The following is a 23915-nucleotide window of genomic DNA, read 5'->3' on the forward strand; positions in this document are numbered from 1 at the left end:
TGGCAGGAGACGGACCCAGTCTATTGGGACGGAACTGGTTTCCACATTTGGAAATTTCAGTTCATGGAGTGCATGCCGTTGGTATGGTGCAGCTACCTCGTGAATTGGAGCAATTTAAAGAGATTTTTCTTCCCGGGTTGGGTAATTATGTCGGTCCCCCTGCCCAAGTTGTTTTGAAGCCAGATTCCAAGCCCATCTTTAGGAAGAGCCGCCCTGTTCCTATTGCTTTAGCTCAACGGGTAGGTGATGAACTAGATAAAATGGTTGAGCAAGGAATATTAGAGCCAGTTAAGTATTCCCAGTGGGCAACCCCCACAGTTAATGTAGTTAAAAGAGATGGCTCAATCAGAATATGTGGGGACTACAGTGCAACAGTCAATCCTATCTGCATGCGGCAAATTTTTCCCTTGCCAACTATAAATGAAATGCTGAGTCGACTCTCAGGTGGTAGCTGCTTTGCAAAAATTGACCTTTCTGATGCTTTCCTCCAAGTTAGTGTTGACGAGGAAGCATCAAACATATTGACATTGAACACTCATAAGGGACTTTTTCGCATGCTCCGTTTGCCTCCGGGGCTGTGCTCTGCTCCAGCCATTTTTCAGGGATTGATGGAGAACATTTTAGCTGGGTTAGATAATGTTCTAGTCTACATTGATGACATTTTGTGTCAAGCACCCACTGAACAGTTGCTGTACCAGCAGGTCCAGGGAGTGTTGGCAAGGTTACACGATGCAGGATTTAAGTTGAAGCTTGAAAAGTGCGTGTTCGCGGCTAAGAAACTGGATTTCTTGGGGTATTCAATTTCAGGAAATGGCATTCAACCAACCACAGAAAAAATTAAGTCTCTGCTAAGTGCTCCCTCTCCCACAAAGGTCTCTGAGTTACAGGCTTACCTTGGCTGTGTAAATTATTATGACAGGTTTTTCCCTAACAAGGCCACTGTGTTTGCGCCCCTGTATGAATTACTGTGTGAAAAGGTTCCCTGGAGATGGACAGAGAGAGAGGAGGCATGCATATCATACATGAAAAAAATTATGTCCTCGGGTGCAGTGTTGAAATGTTTTAATCCCAAATTGCCTCTTGTGTTACATTGTGATGCCTCACCGTATGGAGTAGGGGCTGTGCTGTCCCACATTGGTGCCGATCAGTTAGAGCATCCAATTGCTTATGCCTCAAGGGTGCTCAGAGGAAGTGAGAAAAACTATGCGCAGATTGACAGAGAAGCACTAGCTATTATTTTTGGTGTAAAAAAGTTCCGAATGTTCCTTGCAGGGCTGCACTTTGAGATAGTAACAGATCACCAACCCCTTCTAGGCATTTTCAGACAAGGGAAACAAATGTCTGAGGTGTTGAGTCCTCGGATGCTTCGTTGGGTGCTCCTAATGAGCAATTATGATTATAAACTGACATATCGCCCTGGCAAGAGGCATGCGAATGCTGACTTTTTCAGTCGTCTTCCTGTGCAGTCAATAGAGGATGAAACTACAATTGTGCCTGAACCGGCTGGCATTCTTCTCCTGGACCAGGCCTCGAAGATGACGCCACTATCGGCAGATTCAGTGGCTGCGGCCACATTGAAGGACTCAACGTTGGCAGAGGTACGAGATGCGTTGCAGAGGGGCTGGAATCCTACGCGATTATCTCCAGCAGCCCAACGATACTTCAGGGATCCACCTGGCACCCTAACAGTAGTGAATGGATGTGTGCTGCGGGGAAATCAGGTGGTCATACCTCAGGGTTTAAGAGCTGAGGTCATGAAACTGCTGCACAAGGTGCACCAAGGTATAGTACGTTCCAAAGCCCTTGCTAGAAGTTATGTATGGTGGCCGGGTATAAGTGCTGACATTGAACAGATGGTCTCAGTTTGTACTGCTTGTTGTGAGAATCGTTCCATGCCCCCACGTTCCTCAGTGATCCCATGGACTGCGCCACAGAAACCCTGGTCGCGGCTCCACCTTGATTTTGCTGGACCGCTTCATGGTTATACATTTTTTGTTGTTGTGGATGCCTATTCAAAATGGATTGAAGTGGAAGAGACTAAGGGATCCATGTCTTCATCGATTGTAATTGAGTGTTTGAGAAGGTGGTTTGCTGTGCATGGGATCCCCGACCAAATTGTATCTGACAATGGCCCTGCTTTCAGATCACAAGAATTCTCACAATTTCTCGAGCAAAATATCATATCTCATGTACGCATAGCTCCATACAACCCTGCTTCCAATGGGCAAGCTGAAAGAGTGGTCCAGACACTCAAAAGGTGCTTAAAGAGACTGCCACCAACCACATGGAGGAGTGAACTTTCAAATGTGCTTCTCACGTTACGGACAACACCAAGTATGGCCACTAACCGCAGCCCTTCAGAGATGCTCATGGGTCGTCAGATACAAACACTGCTACACAAATTACACCCTGCCTCTCTTCCACCTGACACAAAAAGAGACAATATTGCTGCTAACTGTCATGAATATTCTAAAACTAGACGCAATTTTAATGTAGGTGACTTAGTCTTTTACAGGATGTATGTTGGACCTCAACGCTGGTGCCCAGGGAGAGTGACAGCAGTTATGGGGCCTCGCAACTTGGAAATTGAAGGGGCTGATGGCAGAATTGATAGACGTCATGTGGACCAAATAATCCACAGAAGGAATCCTGGGCACCAGAGGGAGGATCCTGTTGGTCCAGGTGGTATTCCAAATGTGGCAGGGAGATATTTTTTTCACAATGATGATTTGGATGTTCCAGAGCAGGAACCTTTGTGTGTTGGGACAGATGACTCAAATCGGCAGTTGGGTGAGCCAGTGGCAACAGGAACAAGTAGTGCGCGTGTGTCAAACCGAACCAAAAGACCACCAAGTTATCTGGGAGATTACAGTTTGTCGTACCTCTTTGAGTGCTAGTAGATATGTCATTTTTGTGTCAGCAGTTAAATTATGTGATACGGACAGTTGCAAAAGTTCATATTTTTCTTCTTTCTGGAATAATTGTAAATTCAATTATAGAGGAGGTTTGTTAATTATAGGGTATGACCACATTTAAGTTGGGAGGAGTAAGTTAAGTAAAAGTTATGTATTTTTCATGCAATTGTAATGTTTAGAAGGTAATTGAAATGTTTGTGTTGCTTTGACTTACGTACTAATTTGTTTGGTACCTATGTGAAAAGTTCTTGAGCATTCATAGGGTATGGGCCATATTTAAAGTTGGGAGGAGTTGTCATGTATTGTGCATGTGATTGTAATGTTGTAATGTAATTGAAATGTTGTTTTGTATCAGGCCATCTTGTTAAGGGATATTCAGCAGTGTTTTGTTTTGTGTTGCATGATGGGCGGAAACATGCGGCAGAGGCAGTCAATTTCCGGGTGTCGAACGCGAGCCCTGGCGTTATCAAAATCTATTGTGTTGCTGGCAAAATAAATCCGTTGTGCCTCACTACTGAGTCTGAATATTATTTCCGCACACAACAGTATGGATATCTGTTAAATATCCAAAGGACCTGCCAGACAAGGTCTCAGTGATATCCAGCAGTGGTCTTGGAGGTAGTAGTAGGACATAGTTTGACATGGGAATGAGTGTACACAATTAAGAAATGTGTTTTTAGGAAATCCAAAATTGAATATAATGACGATCTTTTTGTTGACTGAACTTGATTTTGTTGAAAAGAAATATTTGATATATGTTATGCAATGCTCAAATGATAAATGCTTAGTGCTAACCAGCATGTGAGAAAAATTTGCAAGATTCTTCAACCATAATGGTATTGCAACACAGCAATCGCAACGCTTTCCTCATTATTGGTAGTATTGGTTTTCACAGATAACTATGTGTATAGATTTTTATGGTATTTATATTAAACATATCCTTCAGTTTCATTCCATACATATTTATTCTTAAGGTAATTACCAATTTTGGATGATTTGGTTTATCAATCTTCAATCCTGCTGTATTTTTATATTGTCTGATATTATGACCTAAGGAAGTGATTAGGACTTTGTTGGACTGTATTATATAATAGAGAATTGGAGGTATGTAGTATGGTTGGAAAGGGAAGCCTTGATGTAATATTTTTTTTCAGCTGCAAAAAAGAGTAGAGAAGGAGATAAGTTCATTTCTTATGAAACAGAGCTATTGCTTCATTTATAATTATTTAGTAAACTTTTTATACCTTGAGCATTTTTATTGTCAGAACGGAGTTGTAAAACTTATTTCTAAGACCTGACTCAAAAACAGGATACATTTTGAGGACTTGGTTGTAGGTCAGATTAGTTGTAAGTTGGAGATGACATATTTATTTAGGCTTTAAATCTACAGACCTAAACCTCACCAAAAACATTTCTGTGCCAAATGACATGGAATTGCTCTTTGAATTCAGCATTTTTACGCACAATCCTACCAAAGGCATAATGATGAAGAATATAAATAAAATAAAGAAAAGTTTTGCGACAGGAACACATTGTTGAAATACATATTTAGTACGAGTGTGAATTTTGTGGCATTTTCATGGAGAAATTTAGTGTACCTCTTTTTTTAGTGATGAGTTGATTCCAAAATTTTAACGATTCCGATCCTGATTCTAACATTTCATTTCCAATTCTACCGATTCCAATTCCATCGATTCTGATGCCATATGCTCCAAGTAAAAATATCACTTAATTCCAGGCAACAAGACAGCCACTTAAAAAATTATTACTCTGTGAAAGAATCAGTTGACAAAAGCATCTTTCATATCATCACTATATAATTAAAATATAATAGCTAAATTTCAAAACAGAACATACCTGAAAAGTGGGGTTACCTCATAGGTATTACTTTAAAATATTAGCACTTATGTTTAAATTTAAAATAAAGGTATCTTGTTTAATATCTATCTTTTATTGAAAATATCTTATCATTATAAATAATGTCTCACAAATTTAGTCTCCTTTTACAGACTTTTAATTTTTGCTCAGGAAGCAAAAAATCTTCACTCTGTCAGGATAAAGCCTGTTGAGTTTTGCATCACATATTTTTCCTGCCAAATTAAAAAGTCTTTCACTGAACACAGTGGATAGCGGTATGGCAAGAAACCTTTTCGCTAATACTTTCAGCCTTGTGTAGGAGATACAAGGTCTTCCAGTATTTCCCAGGGAAGGAATTTGGTGGTGCATTCATCTCTGACAAATAAGCTTCCACTTCGGCTTCAACAATGTTTGCTTTGGTGACTTTGGGTGCTTTTCCCAATACATCACTGTATCTTGACTATATATACCTATCACAGGCTCGCTAGTCTGCATTTGCTCCTTCAGAAGATAATGTGTTTTGTTATTACGATTACATGGCGCTAAAAGTCAAATGACTGTTGGGAATGCGGTCGTATATAAATTTGTGGTTTGAAGTGTTACTGAAATCGGAATCGATTTTTCACCTTGGCAAGTACTGATTTTTGAATCCGGTCAGTGGTGCCGACTCCATGGGGCTTGAGGGGGCCCGAGCCCCCTCAAAAATTCGTTATGGGTGTGAGGAAAAAATGTGTTAGGCTTGTCGATTTTCCCCGGAGTGTCCAGATATCGAGATTTGAGTTATCAGGGCTCTAATGTTGATCATATGACTCTTCTAAAATGCTTAAAAAACTTAAAACTCACTACTTATAAAATTTCCTGGGGCAAGATCCCCGGTTTGGGCCCCCTAATATTTTTTGTAAGTCGGCATCCCTGAATCCGGTTCTCGAGGATTGAGAAATCGAACCGATCCATCGCTAGTATTTTTCAAAATTTGCATTTAAAATAATTTCGGCCGCAACTCAGAATGGTCATGAGTCGGACAGTCATAAATTTAGAAGTGCCTGCACATATTGCATATACCAACCTTGCCACTGACATGAAGGCAGCGTCCACGTTCAATCCCGTCTTAGCTGAGGTCTCCACAAAAGACACTCCGTATTCGCTGGCCACCCTACTGCCATTCTCTCCCGATACTGCTCGCTCCTCTGCACTGCAGTCTGCTTTGTTCCCTAAAACGACACCAATAAATCATATTAGCCCTTTAAGCCCTTCATCATTTAGCCCTCTGGCAAATTTGGCTGAAGAAATGTCTCCCCTCAGTACCGACATCCAGAAAATATGTTGATGAAGTCTTCACAGGAAATCAGCCAGGTCAAGATTGACATTGCTACCAACATTTCAATGGCCTTTTCTGGCATGGTCTTCAGGACGAATAGGCTTCATCAGGGCCTCATTCCCCCTGAAGACGATGGTAGAGAAGGTCATTGAAACATTGGCAGCAATGTCAATCTTGGCCTGGCTTATTTCCCGAGAAGACTTCATCAACAAGATTCTCCGGTAAAATACCAGATCCTTCATCATCAGAAAATATCTTTTGTAATTTTGGCTTGAGTTTGAAAAATAATCTTCACCTGTCCTCATTTTACACTGAATTGTTGAGGCCTGAACCTTTTCGAATTCCATTTTAAGTTAGGAAAAATAAATAACTTTGCTTTCTACAACTTAGCCATTAATCGTCAAGTACTTAGTTTCGATATTTGAAACTAGTCGATAATTAAAGGTCAAGTTGAACTTAACCTTTTCTTGCAACTTGTCTTCATCGTACTTGTGAAATTGTTCAAGTGTCCATGGTAAATTTACTTATGCAGTGATTTTACCAAAAAAAGATCTTTCTACTTAATAATGGATTGTTTTGTAAGTTAAATATTTTTCTTTTACTATCTATACAAATACAGATTTTGGATACTATGTATTTTGCAGAGAATTTAAAATAATCTAGGATTATGGATTTAAGTATGATTGTTGTTAATATTATTACTTTTATGTGGAATACATTGTTTATTAAAAGCTGCAAATAATTATTCACAACTTGATAAAACCAGGAAAAAGTAAGGAAGCACACTTTTGAGCATAAGCTTACCGCTCTTTGGAGGCATGCTGTCAATTTAAATGAGAAATTATACATTACCTATGAGCATGATTGCCACATCGTCACTGGCATATTCTCGTATTTCACCAAGCCAGGCTCGTATATTGTCAAAACTTGTTTTATTTGTGACATCATAAAGTAACAGGAGAGCTGAAAGAGATAAGAAATATTTACCAATGAAATACACTTCACTCTTGCTTCAATCTATGTATTAATTAACTCTTATACTTTGAGCATTCCTGTTATTAAAACAGAGTTGTAAATAGCATCAACTCTATACTTTTAGTGGCACATAGTTCACCAATTTAGTTATCCTTTCATTAATGTGCATTAATTGTCTAATTTTGAATTACCCTCTGAAGAAATTGGCTGAGGTGCATTTTTAAAGATGCATCTAGAATTGTTATTTTATGTAGCAATATATGAATTGACCAATTTGCAATATAAGTTTATAAGGCCGTTTACACGGTACACGGAATTGCGCAATCTGACGTACTTGCGAAGGCGCAATCAAAATTAAGTCTTGTAAAGGCCGTTTTATGCGGTACACGTAACTGCGCAATCTGACATACGTGCGAAGGCACAATCAAAATTAAGTCATGTAAAGCAGTGAATTGCTAGAACACATGCGAGAATGTGTGGATGCGAGGCGGCAAACTAGCCCCTGTCCTAATTTTGTTCATGCATTCCTGCAATTCCACGCCATTTTAGAAATTAATGCAGCTCTAACCTGCGCAATTCCATGCCCCGTGTAAAACGGCCTTTTGATGAGATCTATTTGCTTACAGAATCTAATCAAGGTATTTAATTGGTGTTAACCAATGTTTTACTTAAACTCACATCTGTGTTTAGTAAAATCTGTCTTAAGTGGTCCTGCAGGGACCAAAATATCGTGATTGATCAAGAAGGCGCTTACACATTAGAGGCGGAAATTTATGTGTTTAGGCTAAATATATTTCTGAGACAAACCTTTGAAACTTTCACTCACCGTGCGCATCTCGATAATATGCATGAGTGACGCTACGGAATCTTTCCTGGCCTGCTGTGTCCCATATCTGTAATTTGATACTTTTGCCATCCACTGTAACAACTTTATTCTGAAAAGGTAAACATTGACTTATAGTATCACCTTATCTCAGTAATGATTTCAGCATATTTGAGAAATTTCTCCATTTCAATTTTGCAAAACTGGAGAAAAAAGATTGCTTATCCCATTTATAGGTACCACTAAAATAATAAAGTTACAAGTCGACCATTCGATCGTGTGGTATCATAGATTGGTTAAAAGTTTACCCAAATTATTACATATATATTTAAAACCCTATGAAAAAATTGTATAAACCTGCATAAAATTTTTATACATTCTTATACAATTGTCATGTTTACACAATTTTTTCCTTGGAGAAGTTATTTCTGCTTTTGGTCATAGTTTACCCAAGTTAATACATGACTTTGAAATGGGGAAAAAACATGTGAAAAAGATCCTTACAATTAAATTCTATTTAACCTTCTTATGACGGCTACGTGGGGAGGGTTCAAAAACTATCTTTGGTTGACAGTTCCAATTCCCGATGCAGGAGAGAATATTTCACGGAATGTGAAAGCTGTTTCGAAGGGTTTCCTTATTAGTAAATTATTCAGTGTTAACTGCATAGATCAGGTAAAATAGTGGTGCATACCTCTCGCGTTTCATACCGTACATAGTATTATCAAATGTGATGAATTTTACTTTAAGTGGGAATCATTTTATAATCGGTCACAATTTTTGTCATTCAATCATTTACTAAAGTTGATCTTTTATACAATTTTATTACCAAGGTATATTGAAGCTTTAATTAGGCTTCCTTGGTAAATCATTTAATACATGCAATATCGTCTGACAACGAAAGAATATCTTTCCGTGGCATTGGAAAATGGCCACGGCTCATTCTGCCCCTAAATTTATGCAATACCAAACAGTGATATGAAATTTCTGTGCCTAACATATAGGATACATTTTCTAGTGATGTTACGGTCATAGTGCGAAAGATTTTCTCGTAACGTTGGCTTCTTAATTTTTGTTTTGTATCGGAGTTTTTCAGAGTGGAAACCAACGAGATTTTTTATCATGGAGGAATTGTCTCAAATTCCACCGAAAATGTTTTCAAAAGAAATATTGCAAGGCTTTATCCGACCCCAATAGTCCTGTGCTAACTAAAGAGAATAGGGTAGTTTCCTTCATCAAAGAAAACGAAAAGCATTGATTGTGATTCGTTACCCATCATTAGTGCATTTATAATATACAAATTATTTGGTTTTAGAATTCTCAGTTTAGACGAACGTTAATGGTCAATTTTATCCTCATTTGAAAAAGGCCAGATTGGCGCCCATGCGATTCCACTCCACGTGACGTCACAGGGACCTAGTTTCTATGCGAGTAGATAGGAGTTTTACATCGTCTGGTTTCACCAATGCATGCATGAGGCACAGAGCCCAGGGAAACATCTCTTAATAATCACCTATTAAAATTGCCTATGGTCGGAAAGTTTCCGTCGTTTGATAGGGTATTAATAATCCTTTTTTAAGCCTAGCGCTACCTGCTAGTGGGGTACTCTACTACCTGCTAGCAGCCTGCATCGTAGCGGCACTCATAGCCTCGCACCAAGGTGGTCTCACACAACGGCAGCCGGAACCAGAATGACGTCACAAGGGCTTTTCCCAGCATTCATACTTTGCCGTCGCGTTTTCAAGCGCTTCGAAATTTTCGCTTCACATTTTATCGCAAATGGTAGATATCGTCATTTAAAATCTAAAATTGTGAAATGCGTACTTCAGGAGTAATAATCTATCGATTTAGGCAATTAAAAAATAGGAAACCACCCTATTTAAATATGAACTTGCAGCATTTTGAAAAAGACATTCAGGGAATTTTCATGCCTTAGGAATAACTTTTTTTTCGAAATCCGCACTTACTTACAGTGAATCCAATTCCAACAGTCGCCGAGAATGTTCCAGTTTGGAATTTTCCAGTATCGAACTGAACTAGAAGTGACGTTTTCCCAACTCCGCTGTCACCAAGGAGTATCGTCTGAAAAACAATAGAGCCATGAAACATAAATACATGTATTATATAAAATAATTACGTTATTGCGACACATACGTGGTTTGAACTAATATATTAAGTGTTTATATATTATATGCAAACATTTAACTGCACTAATGAGCTAATGAACTAATGAGTAGGAAGGAGGGGGAAAGTGAGTTTTTGGATAACACCCTCCCCGGACGTAATAAACCCAAATGTTGAATCAATTCTTGATTAAATTTTTCAAAAGATACAGGAGGTTATAATTTTTAAAACAAGCTGAAAATAAAATTTCCGTTGTTGTTCTCTTTTTATCTATATGAGTATAAAATATTGATGTTTTTAATCGAAATAAATCGTAGTTAAATCAATTTGAAATTTAATCCTAGTATGTTATTTTCGTGAAAAAATATCTATATAACCACAGCCAACGGTTGTGGTAATAATACTAATAATAGCCGTTGGCTGCGGTAATAATAAGCATTGTATAATAGTCCATTATTAATAAAGAGGTAATTAATACATAAATATCAGAGTATTAATATAGATTTTCTTCAAAAAATTATTTTCTGCATTGGTGCATTGAAAATTAGATTAAAAATGTTGTTAAAATATTACTATAAACATTTTGATGGTTAAAATTTTTTTTTCAGGAATCACATACTTCCTCCTTAGAATTTCCGCATCACGTATGCGCTTATATGTAACGCTTTAAATATTTACCGCCTTCAAGTCTGTAGTAGTTCGTTAAATTCGGCAACGTCTGTGTAAAAATTTACCCTCAGTCGACAGTACTGTGCCGCCATAGGTTATACATATTTGCTGACTTTAAGCGTAATATATCAGATCATTCTCTGCAGTAACTATTAGTTATTGGTTAATGGTTAAACAAATAACACTACCGAAGTTTGTACTTAAATTATATATCTTTTATTGAACCCACCATTGATGGAAAATTCGACAGGAACTCAGTATTTTTAGCGTATTTGAGAGCTGTATAAACTCTTCTCGGGATTCCGCGTGGGTAAGATTTTGCAAGAGCGCCGACGCGTCGCGTCGTTTCGGGTACCGACTCGTTACCCATACTCACGGCTACTCGTTACCCATTCTCATTAGTAGCCGTGAGAATGGGTGAGGAGTCGGTACCCGAAACGTTGGCGCTCTTACAAAATCTTACCCACGCGGAATCCCGAGAAGAGTTTATTATACATGTTGTTCGCCGGGAAAGTGTAAAATCTTACGTATTTGAGAGCTGCTTCGGATATTATGTTAAAATTATTACCCTTACTCGCCAAATAACTAGGTCCTATCTAGGTGATCGGTATCGTAGAGGGACCAATCAATCAGTTTAGCTTGTTTAATCCTATAAATAGCATAGGTAAAGCTGTATGATAGGTCCCTCTAAGTAGGATCATCAGTTTTTTTCATAGATACCCTTGATTCGTGCTTATCTCCACCTTGACTCTACTGACCTCCAGCAGAACATTTTAAAACATCTCTTTAACACTTGCCTTCCTTATAAAATTCCCCTTTACAAATATTGCGACTAAGAACTGAAAGCGCCATTGTCAGCTAAAGCCCGTGTGACACTTCCCAATTCATTGGCCAATCCATCGGATATTGGACTGTGGTCCAACTGACACGCACCAATTTCTAGTCCAATATCCATTTCACAATATTAGATACAATTTCCCGCCCAATTTGGAATTTAGAACAGGTTTTATTTTCTCGCGGCCAATCTCCAATCAGAAGTCAGTTTTGTTGACTCCTGGTGGCCAAAACAAGAAGCTATTCGAAAAACATTCGATTTGGCTGTGAAAAATTGGTTTTGTTCCGAAAATTCGCTTGAAGTTTCTAAAATGTGGACAAAAGGAGTTGTTACACTATTGATTGAAGCGTACAAATCACACGAACACAGCGTAAAATCATCGAAATACAATGGCGTTCTCTAGCGGGACATTCGAACACTATTTAGGCCAATATTGATACGTGTCATACGGTACGTAACACCCAATATTTTAAACAATATTGTGCGCCGATTTATTGGCCAATAAATTGGAAAGTGTCATACGGGCTTAAACAGATCTCCCCATTCAAATGTGGATTATAAAGCGACGCCCGTATACTACAGTCCGGCCGGCGAGAGTTGTCCGATGATAGCGCCAAACGAGTGGCGGAGAACCCTGCGCCAGCACGGTTTACAGCCAATCGCAGTCCCCCAAACGCACCTCACACCCTCGCCTTGTCATAAGACGTTGTCATATGCATATGAAGCACCGAAAAAAGCCTGAACCATCAAAAAAGCCCTTTCTTCGAATCACCATAACAAAGGATTCTTCCTTTGGATCCTTCAGTCTCGTCATCCCTTCTGGCTCCCAGGAATGGTAAGTGAAACGAAACGATATTGTTTCGCTTCGACCGGGAGGGAAACGAAAATACGAGGCCTAGGTTTAGTTTCCTTCCCGCACGAAATTAAAGTCACCAAGGAGTTACATTTCGACCCTGGACGAAACTTTACTCCCGGGAACAAAATTAAATTTATCGCAACTCCGCTGCTCATAGTCAAGTTTCTATCTCAGAAGCTGAGTAGAGGGGAAAAGAGGGAATAGTTTCAACCCATTACGTTTGACATACGTGTATAGAGGTTAAAACATCGAGCTTAAAAATCGAACGGCCAGTTAGTGCTCACCGTTCTCCTGTTAGTGGTAAAAATATGAGTGCCCCATGCATCTAATGGCGGTAGGCTGAACTCGGTGTGTGGGTCGAAACTAAACTGTTCGAAGGTGAAGCACGTGATCCCTTCGGTGCGAAACATTATCTGCGTTTCGTTTCGACCCAGATTTTTAGTTTAGTTTCGGCCCGAAGTAGTTTTGACTCCGATTTCGTTTCGTTCCTGAGTTTAGCTTCCCGGATTGAAATCCATTTCGTTTCGTTTCTACTTTTCGCTCCTGGGAACGAAACTATTGAAATTTTACTTGTTTTGACTTCCGTTTAGTTTCTATTGCCATCCCTGCTGGCTCCTTTCTTCATGGAACCCTTTTTGTTTACAATTGAGGTGGGCTTTTCCCTTTCTTACTTGACAACCTTGCACCCTACCCCGAACAAGACCCTTCTATAATCTTTTCACTTTATGTCTGCGGGTGAGCTTTCGTGAGAGCCCGGACACTCTCGGATGGCTTCGCTGATAGAGGAGGGGTACTAACAAGAGAGAGAGGAGGAGGAGCGAACATAACGTTGCCAAATGTACGTAGCCGCCCTAATTTGTCACTGAAAACGTGAGAGTCATGGGTGGCCACAGGTATTTTGGCCCCGGCGCCGAGACAATATACCTCCTCATTTGGAAGGCATTGGGGTTAATCCTCTCACAGAAGCCCATGGCATTGTCAGCTACCGCGCTGAATGAGGCACCGTTAGTGGAAGGCATACTTAGTCACATACAAGAAGAACACGTGAGATTTGGCAACACTGCTCCACGAGCAGATTCACGATGTTCACTCGGCGGAGGTCTGAGAGCGACTCACTGAGGCCACGCCAACTGTTTGCTGATAGGAAAAGGCACAGTCACATGTCAAGAAACTTTCCCTCCCCTCATCTCCACTTGCTTTGGCCACACCAGCTCACCCGCAGAGATAAAATGAACAGAGTATAGCAGGGATCAGTGTCCTCACCTTGTGCACGGGCCTCTCTCTCGTCTCTCTCCAAGACTGTCCGTTGGAGACGCCGTGGTCGTGCAACTGGATTATGTCCGCCGGCGGTTGGTACCCTTTGTAGCCGGTGGGAGACGGCGTCATGTTCGCCAGCGCCTCGCTGCGTCCCGGAGACAGCCTGTCCGCCTCCGAGTCCACGAAAACCGACTCGTCCTCGTCGTAGTCATCTTCAAAGTCTTTGGATATGCTCCGCAGTCCTGCAAAAGACGTGGAGAAGTACGTCAACAACAATGGCTTGGGGAGTAACCCATAGTCCTTCAAAAGACGTGGAGAAATTCGTCAATATCAATGGTTTTTGGGGGTAACCCGCGTGAGGATTTTAAAATGGCCAACGTTTCCTCTCCTATGCCGAGGACCTCATCAGAGCTAATAACCGCAGTGGCGCAGCGAGGGGGGTTTTGGGGGGGATAAACCCCCCCCCAGAGCTGAGAGAAACTTTTAAGTTTAATCCATTTTACTTATTTTGATTAATATACTCATAGAAGAGTATAAGGATTAATAAAATATCCTTCAGAAAGCCATAAAGCTCACCATTTTGAACCATTTTTCTTAAAAAAAATTCTGGAGGAGGGCCCCCATACCTCCCGCTTATCCTAACAGGTATACCACATAGACGTGGTCTAAATGCGCCTAAAACTCCCCCAACCTTAATTCCTAGCTGCGCCCCTGATCAGAACGTCCTAGAAAGAAAGACGATCATGGACCGCAAAAGTTTTAATAATTCGAGATGCAAGTTTCACTCACTCAGTGGTACAACCGGAAGATAAGTGAGGATAGAGCTCATCCCAAACTAAATCATGGTATTTATTTTCTCAAATCGAGGGAAGGGCGCTAAGTTTCTTTCCCATAGTTACCTCGTACTTTGAGGTTGTTTTGTTCGAGGGTGTCCCAAAGATTCGCCTGTGGCTTGAAGCTGGGATCCTTCACTCAGTGGCCCAATTCACTACCCACAATGACGCTTATAAAATGTTCTTTCACAATTACTACCGTGCGCTTTTATATTCTGTGATGTCAACAGGAATAATTTTTTGGCGCGACCGTAGTTGGACCCCCTGGTCGGCGCACGATAAACTTTTTGAAAAATATGTAAAATTACTGCAAAAATACAATTTAAATACATAATTTCATTTGTACTTATACCAAAAAGAAACAAAAAAAAATAATTTGACTTCGATTTTGGACGATGAAATCTTCTTTCATACACCAATCTAACACATACTTTTGACCGCATACAGGCAACAATTCGAAATATCCGCTAGAATATTTCACATCTTTCAAAAAACATTCATCCAAATTCTACTTGTAATCCACAGATTCCATCGAAATCATGTTCGAACGTTTTATAAATGGGTCACTTCGATATTAAATCCGGGATTTGTTGGGAAAAAAATGAAGTAACCATAATGCGCGGGATATGAAGCTTTAAAATTAGTTAATCACAAAAAACCTTTCGAGAAAATAGTTCTATAAACCGCCGCCAAACCGTTTATTGGCGAATAAGGGGTTCCAACTCCGGTTGACCCACTTTTTTTGTGAATATATCATAGGTTCAAACATTGCATGCATTGAATATGTATTGATATGAAACTCGAATTTGGTAATTATTTGTAATTACGATTAAAATATCGAGATATTGCGAGTTTATCTTAAAGTGTAAGCGAGGTGCATGAAATTGAAAGAGCGTTATATAAAAAGTAAGGGATCATTCAAATTGTTCATGATAGTAATGAAAATTCCCCTGCCTAATATGCGATGTAGTAAAAATGTATTTCCGCTCGTAACTTTATAACTGATGCTCAGCATAAATACGTAAGTTGATTGACTGGCGTGGGATAAGTTTATTCTTTAATGTTGGTACGACATATTTATATTAACCATTATAAATTGGCTGAATTGTAGATGATGCAAGTATAATTCTTTGCTTTTGATGTGTCTACAGTGTATTAGATAACTTGAGTATTTTTTTTCTTGGAAACTCGCATGCCATCTATGGACAAAAAAATTGTAATTACCTAATTTCCTTTAAAAAAATTGGAAAACTTTCCGTACGATTGGATTTTTTTAAAGAATTTTTTTAAATAAATAATATTTGTGGATGGATTGGTCCCTTCTAAATCGAGACGCAATGTTTCCCTTTGTTTTTGGCTAACTGAATTAATTCACTATTTCACCTCGAGAACTAATTTAGGTATCTGTGGCAGTTTCGATTGCATCATGAATTAACTTGTTCGTTTAGATTAACAGTTATTATTATATTTATCCCTCGGAAAAAATGTTTTTGAGATAAATTACAATGAGATGCAATATTATTTTTAGTTTAAATGTCAGCTTTGATTCATGTCTTGGTTTTCTGTCTGCGTTCTTTGGAACGAAAAAGAAAATGTGCCTCAGGGGAACGGTCGGTATAGGAATTCGGATCCACGTCGGAAATAAGTGGGTACCGACTTAATCGATAAAGATTCGAAGCAGAAGCGATAAGTTTCGACGAAAAGAAGAGTAAAAAAAATCAAGCAAGCCTGTTTGCATGACTGCAATGGCTTTTTGCGTCATGATAACGTTGTTTATGTAACAAAAATCGTGCCTAATGCGTCGTTTTTTTATTATATGAATGTATTATAAAATTTCTAATCGCTAACTTAAACATTATTTAAATCTTCTTGCTGCTAACGAAAATCAGTTTTGGAATGAATTGTTGTAGTTATCGTCAAGGAATTTCTCGTAAAAATGTATTGAAAATGATCGATTTTATAGCGCTCGAAAACCGATAAATAAGTAAAAAGAATTATGGTAGAGATTTTGCATTTAATTTGCATCATTAGGGTGTGTCACGGCTATTGTCGCACTAGCTAAAATTAAGGACGATGTCATTTTCCTATTCATTAAAAAAAATATTTTACTGCCCAAGAAATAGAACTTACTCTACGTTAAATTAATTGCTTTGGTATTTAAGAAATATTTTGGTATATTTCAAAACTCTGGGACAGACAAATATTGCAATTTGATGACTCTTATAACCCGTTAAAATGGTTTAAATATTCGAATCATAACGTTTGTGTGATACTCGCTCAATATGTTAACCGTAGAAAGGCTTCATGACTATGGTATGCATCTGATTCTCGTAGTAAGTCATTAGCATGGGAGGTCGACATATTTAGGGCACAAGTTCATGCACCATCTGTGGTTTCCCACGAAATCTATAAGAAGCATGTCGAGGACTTTAAGTTGGAGGAATTTGAACCGGCGATGCTCTAGCCCATAGACCTGGGGTCTTCCCATTACCCTGTATGTCCCTTTGTCCCAATCAATTAATTATGAAGCGTTTAGTCGTTTTTGTCGTAAAAATCCCGTAATAATAGTGTGAAGTATTTTGTGGTTAGGTTTTCCCCATGCATGTTCCACAATGGTCGAGAGTTTGAATTATTTATTGTGGCCCTTTTGTGCTCTTGTAGATGTGTTCTTAATACTCTCCATGTATCTCCGACGAATCTACTTTTATATGCATTTTTATTAAGTCGATTTCATTCAATCTTCGATGCGTTGGACGGTTTTCGTCGAATAAAAAAAAAAATGTATTTTCGCAGTTAATTTTTCATTACTTTGATCGTCCTGCGCTGTTGTTCGTTAAATTCATCCGCTGTGAAGGCCTTAAAAACGCTGTTTTCGGGACGGTGAATTTAAATAAATAAATGAATAGATGTATAAAATTCTTTTTTTTCGACACGATGTTGCTAAAGGGTAATCCTGTTACATATTTTTATGATAGGGGTTATTAGAATCATAGATGTTGTCAGACATAATTTAGATCGGTGACTGTATACTATGTCCTTAATTGCAACAGTGAGCTTAGATGTAGAAGTGGTAACTGTGTATTTTGGAGATGTGTTGCACAGTAAACAGAGTCGGTGGGAGATTTTTTTGGAAGTATTGGAATAAAAAGTGAAAGCTTTGAGGGTCCCTGAATCTCATACCTCCAAATGGATCCGTTAAGAAATGAAAATCCTAATTTTAAAAAATCGTACGAAAGCCCCGATTGACGGAAATGACTTTTCGGCGAAATTGTAACAAAGTCATCACTTTTTACTTCCTCATTTTTCTTCGGGTACATTTACAATTCGGATGAATTCGGAAGGGCGTTCGTCTGTGAAATATTGCTTCCGCTAACTGATGTTAAGTTATTTATGGCAAATGAGGGACTTTTACCATGCTAACAGCTCGTTTCATCTGTTTGAACGTGTCAATCGATAGGAATAAATTCAAACGATTCAAGCGTGATAAAGTGGAAGTTCGACATATTGAAATTAAAGGTAGTTGCACTTTTAAAAAATTATTAAATATTAGGGGTTGGTTGGATCGGATACCTCGGATCCAAATATCCGCGGATATTGCCCTTAATTGGATACATCGGATCCAAAGTCGCGGAAGACATCGGATCTGGATCCGAAATTTTAAATAATAGCTTCAGTGAATGCATTGCCCCATAAGGGTGGAAAGAGTTCCGAATGTGCCGTCGCATGCGATTCTTGTCCTACGCCAATGGTCATCGGTTTATCCGAAGATTTTTTCTATATTCATTTCCAAACCCAAGCGTAACAGTTTAGGTCCGGAGCATGTAAAGATGTTAAAAAAAACTTGAAAGCATATAAAAATGATTTTTAATTTATAAAAATATTAAAATGTGTATGAAAATCTAAAAAGAATTCCTTCGATTGTTCGTACCCGGAATAAACTTGAATACTTTGTTTATTAGTAGAAATTTGAAAATGCATTTGGATCCGAAAATATCCGATCCGAAAGATCCGGCTCCGAAAATCAACCAAGGATCCGATCCGAAAAAAATCTTGGAACCCTATTGAATATAATTGTGGAAATTAAAATGTGTGACATTAAATAATTCCACAAGAGTAATTATCTTTCGCTTCAATAATCGATAGGAAGGATTATCATTCAATTATCACTCACATGGAGGAATGGGGTGTGGGTTTAATTCCAATTCCCTGATCCGGTGAGGTTCAATAAGATCTGCATTATTTAAAATTTAAATGAAAATTTGTGGATGCTACTTTTATTCTGGATCTAATTATTTATTGGTATCAATTATGGAATTAAATCAGTTGTCTGCCTCGTTCTGAAATGCGGTTAGGGGTTTAAGTGTACGCAGTGTCGTAGCCAGGAATTTTTTTCTGGGGGGGCCCAAAACCATGGGGGGAAATTTTTGAAAAACAGGGTACAAAGTTGAGGGGTTTAAACTAATTTAAACACTTTTCACGATCGAAAAAACTTCATTTTTCAAAGAAATCTTTTGTAAATTCATGATTTTTCAATATTTGGTTTTCTTTTGTGTTGAAAAGTAAGTGTTTTTTTTATATTTCTGGGGGGGGGGATGTCCGCCCCCCGGACCCTCCCCCTCGCTACACCACTGATTCTACGGTCGTTGATAATACCTTTGCGTTTCAATGATGTTCATTTAGAAAGAGGGTTCTCCAGCGATATAAATCACAATGAAATTAATTGGATTTTTATTTCGTGAAAACCTATCTTGGGGACATACTAGCTAATTCAGTTGAGCATTTGGCTGCTGAATATGTATAACTACTAAGCATCTTAAACGCTTGCTTTTTATTGTTGCAATTGAATTTGGCTCACTATAAATATCTGCAAGTTCTCTATTTTTCTAATTTTCCTGGTTCCTGCACCATAAATTGGTCAAAATATTTTCCTTAGTATTTTTTTTACAAGGGTGTGAGATTGTTTTCTTGAAAATTTCCTGGTGATCGAACTTCGCACACTGAAAAAAAAATAATTACAAAAACCAGTTTCTGATGAAATTTATCGAACTCTTGTGTTCTTATGGAACGTTGAATATTTTGGTGAAATTTAGAAAACCAGCTTGATGAATGCAGTTCGATAAATGCTATCAAAATGGCCGCAGTAGTTTGATGAAAACTATCAAGATCAAAAGGATAATAAACCCGGAGTAATATGCGCAAATGAGAGATTTTCCACCCAGAAAGACATTGCTCTGACTGAGCGTGGTTAGGGGTTGAGTCTAAGGGCGTTGATAATACGTTGAAGTTCATTTCGAAAGAGGATTATTTTGCGATGTAATTCATGTGGAAATTAATTGGATTTTTATTCCGTTAAGACCTGTCGTGGGGACGTGGTAGCCAATGGAGTGGATCGTGTGCCTACTGACCGAGGGGTCTCGGGTTCGAATCCGGGGGGAAGCCTTTGGAAATCTCCTGTATAACAAAATATGCTCAGAATGTGGGGAAACCACTTTTTAATTACTAACTCATTTTTCACTGTGTGTTTATCCATTTTAAGGTTTCTTGGTTGGATAACTTTTACTTAAACCCCCTTTTTCGGCTTTGGTGTGCGGAAGAAAGAACATTTAAGTGCTTACAGAAATAACAAAGATGATAAAAGCAATTTTGCAAAACACTTAATATGTGAGGAGTGGTTTTAGAATAAATCTTTTTAAAACATGCAACGACCACCGCGAATTAGATTCTAGAGAGCAGTTGGAATTTAAAAAATATTAACCATGAAAATACTCTCATAAATGAATGAATCTATGCCCATCCATTACCGCTATCCGTGTCCGTTTCAAAATTCAAATCTCTTTCCGTTACTTAAACAAAGTTAAAATAATACGATAGATACGTAATAATTTATGCCTGATGTTGAAGATTATCCTGAGGCGCATTTGGGACCACTTTGCTGTCTCCTATCCAAACCAATCCTCGGTAGAAATACGTACAGAGTGAGGATTGAGGCATACTGTAATTTATAAATGTGAATTCTCGATTTAAATTAGGTGACTATGATTCTATCTTCATTTATATTGGCAATGAGGTCGTCTGCTAATGGTAACCATTTCGATGCGGTGGCGCAGAATAGATGGGAGGGTTCTGGGGTGATTGAATTTAATATTGATTCGTTGTCTTGGAGAATGGGTTAAGGATTAAGTCTACGAGAACTGATAATGCCGTCACGTCTACACATATTTCTTAGAGGCTGAACGAAGCTTCCCCTGGGCGTAAAAAGCCTGTAAATTATTTGTGAAGATCGTTTTTCTGTTTTTGGTAAGTAATACAACTTATTATTTTCATTAACTCGCTTTCTTGTTTGCCATCTTGTCCGGGTCAGATATTGCAACTCAATTTTAACCAACTTTCCGATTACCTGTCAAGCTGAAATTTTCAGTTTAACTCAAAAGCAGTAGACAAACGATCCACTCAATTAGCTACCATGTCCCCACGGTAGGCCTTAAGGGAATAAAAATGCAATTAATATCCATATGAATTACATCGCAAAATAATCCTCTTTCGAAATGAACTCCGACGTAAAGTTATTATCAACGCCCGTAGACACACTTAATCAGAACAATGTCTTGAGTGAAAAATCGCTCATATGCACATGCTACTTCGGGTATGATAATGAAATATTCTAAATTCTAACTGTATCTCGATTGTTATTCAGAATTTAAAGTTTAATATGGAAATTAGTTTTAAAAAAAGTCTACCAAAATCGGATGGAGGCTTGTATTCAGTGGCGTAGCCAGGAATTTCTTTCGGGGGGGTCCAATACCAGGGGGGAAATTTTTGAAAAACCGGGCACTAAGTAATGGGGTTTAAACTAATTTTAACACTTTTCGTAATCGAAAAAAACTTAATTTGTCAAAGAAACATTTTGTAAATTCCTGATTTTTCAATATTTTGTTTTCTTTTATGAAGGACAATAATTGTGTTTTTATATTTCGGGGGGGAGGGGGGGGTCCGGACCCCCTAGACCTCCCCTGGCTACGCCACTGCTTGTATTCTTTTTAGTTCAAGATAAAAATGCTGTTTTTATAATAATTTATTATTATTATTACTAATATTATTATTATTATATCGTACTAAATATAAACGCTTTAATAAATAATTAAGCTCATCATTCAATCGCGATCCGTACCCTGTAATAAGGTGTGGTTTGAAGTCTACGTGTATTGACTTCCTCGCGCAAGTGCGATAAGGATTTTTTGGCTCGCTCGCCCCTTCGACCGCCGCGCCATCTCTAAGCCTCCACCAATATATAGCGTGCGCATGAAATTACTGGATTCCGATAAAAGGGCCCGAATGCTTACCGACCGTGAAAACGGGCACTTTTTTCCTCTGGCCCGTCTCCCAGGGTTGCTGCTGCCCCTGCGACGATGCCTCCTTGCCGTGGTCCGGAGACTCGTAGCCAATCTCCTCCGGGGATTCGAACACGTCGTCCGAAAGGACGTCTTCCACAGCCGTCGCCATTATATTTCTTCGTCTGTCTGCGTCCCGTTGCACTATAGTCTTTTTATTTCGACACAGTATTCAACCGCTCCGTCGCGTGCCGTTCTGAAACTGCCACTCCCACTGTGAGAAACATATTTTTCGATGCACTTTTGTCCCTCACCTATGATATTGTTGTGCGTCTCCAAAGATTATTTTCATTCTAAATCGACCAATAAACTTTTTGGTGGCTCTTCCACGTTATCTCTCCCGTGTAATAGATTCCGGGGGTTATATGTATATGCTATACAAATTTGCAGTGAATCCCAAAGAAAGTTTTCTTTATAGATCGACCGATAAACTTTTTGTGAACGTTACAGGTTATCTCTCCGATATAACACGCTCCGGAGAATTGATATATGCAATAAAAATATACATCAAAGCCCTGATATTGCTTGAACACAAATTTTTCTCAGACCTAGTTTTTATTTCAAATATTTTCCACAGTTAACTCGTTTATCACCTTTTAAATATTATTATTTACTGTGGTTCACACGTTATCTCTTCAATATAACATGCTCAAGGGCTTAGATATATGCTATACAAATTTACATTAGAGCCCTGAATATTGCTTGAACACAAATTTTTCTCAGACCTGGTTTGTCTTTAAATTTTATTTCAACAGGCAACTCCCTTAAAATCACCATTTAAATATTATTTACAGTGGTTTTATTTGTGCAATGTAGTAATGAGTATCGTTTATAACAACTTATATACTCGAGTTGTGGTTATTGATAAGTCATCGGAAACCTTTTACGTTGTGAAATGCGGCAGTTTATCATCACATGAGTCCTTAGTGAAGTGGCGAACAATTTTCTCAGTGCGTCTTTAACTAGTGCTTGAGCTACCAACAGTGGTCCTCTTTGGAGAATTTTTATGGGAGAAAGTCAAGATAAATGAACTCCTCGCCTTCCTTATGTGACTATATTGGTGCACAAGTTGTCCGGGAACTGTCTATCCTTCCCTGAATTTCTTCTTCTCGTTGGATGTCGTCAAATATTTGATCATGTGCGTATTATCCGACGAGGAATCTTGAATGTGAATCGCTTGATTTTCCCGGAGACGTCCGCCCTCTTGACTCGACGTTTGCGTAACTTTCAGGATGCAGGTGACGTGAGCCTGCAGATGATGGCCTGAAAGTAAAAGGAAAATTGCCCCATGATTATGCGGAAGTGTTTGCTCCACTCTTCCGAACGTTTGCTCTTCCGTGCATCGATCATTCATGCTCAAGTGACCAGGCAAACGCGCGTAATGGCTTAGTCACTTCAACTGTCTCAAATCAATGAAAGGGGGGGGAAACTTATGAATGAACCCCTAGCGGGAGGCCGTACAGAAGTGAATTGGATCGTATAAATGTGTGTTTTCGGGTAGTACTTACGCTTTTCTTAGAAGTATCACCTTTGCCGGACAACATAGTCGTATATTGTTATTGGTATTTAATATCCTCCCATGTTTATTTTGACAATAATGTATTAAAACATTGAAGACTATAAGGATCATATGTTCTTTTATAAATAATTTCTGCACTTAACTTTTTATGGTGTCCATCGTCATAAGATAGGGATAAGAGAATTGGTTTGTGATCAGAAAGTCCTGAACAAATAACTTCAGTGGTCTTATTAGTCGGTTGTGCATATGAGAAAGTAAAGGAAAGGTGCTGTTTCGCACTCGTCCGGCCACACATTCAATATGCTGCGAACGTATGGGATTCTGTGCAGAAAGGCTTAGTCCGCGAACTGAATAAAATACAAAGGAATGCTGCGCGGTTCGTCAAAATCTGCTAAGGCCTTACAGACAGTGTTACCCAGATGTTAAGCGAATTAGGCTGGGAGCCGCTGGAGACTCGGAGGAGGCTGCGCGCTAGGCTTAGATTGTTTGAACAATTCCGAATGGATATCTTTAAGAGCGACATAGAGAACATAATATTAGAGCCAC

The 23915-nt window shown here is 38.7% G+C and overlaps 2 protein-coding genes across 2 annotated transcripts in view; one reads left to right on the forward strand and one right to left on the reverse strand.

The window, feature by feature from the left end:
- The window catches only part of LOC124169815 (ras-related protein Rab-37-like), a 39554-nt gene that overhangs the window by 3941 nt on the left and 11698 nt on the right, over nt 1-23915 (reverse strand). The window contains exons 2-7 of the mRNA XM_046548589.1: nt 21803-23113; nt 13636-13871; nt 9860-9970; nt 7892-8000; nt 6943-7053; nt 5839-5983 (exon numbers count right to left, since the gene is read on the reverse strand). Of these exons, the coding sequence (XP_046404545.1) occupies nt 5839-5983; nt 6943-7053; nt 7892-8000; nt 9860-9970; nt 13636-13871; nt 21803-21962 (872 nt within the window). The 5' untranslated portion in view covers nt 21963-23113. The remainder of the gene's footprint in view (nt 1-5838; nt 5984-6942; nt 7054-7891; nt 8001-9859; nt 9971-13635; nt 13872-21802; nt 23114-23915) is intronic.
- LOC124169814 (chromobox protein homolog 6-like) overlaps nt 1-23915 on the forward strand; it is a 109796-nt gene that overhangs the window by 3379 nt on the left and 82502 nt on the right. The window lies entirely within an intron of this gene.

This window comes from Ischnura elegans, chromosome 12 (assembly GCF_921293095.1).
Source record: "Ischnura elegans chromosome 12, ioIscEleg1.1, whole genome shotgun sequence".
Lineage (NCBI taxonomy): Eukaryota > Metazoa > Arthropoda > Insecta > Odonata > Coenagrionidae > Ischnura > Ischnura elegans.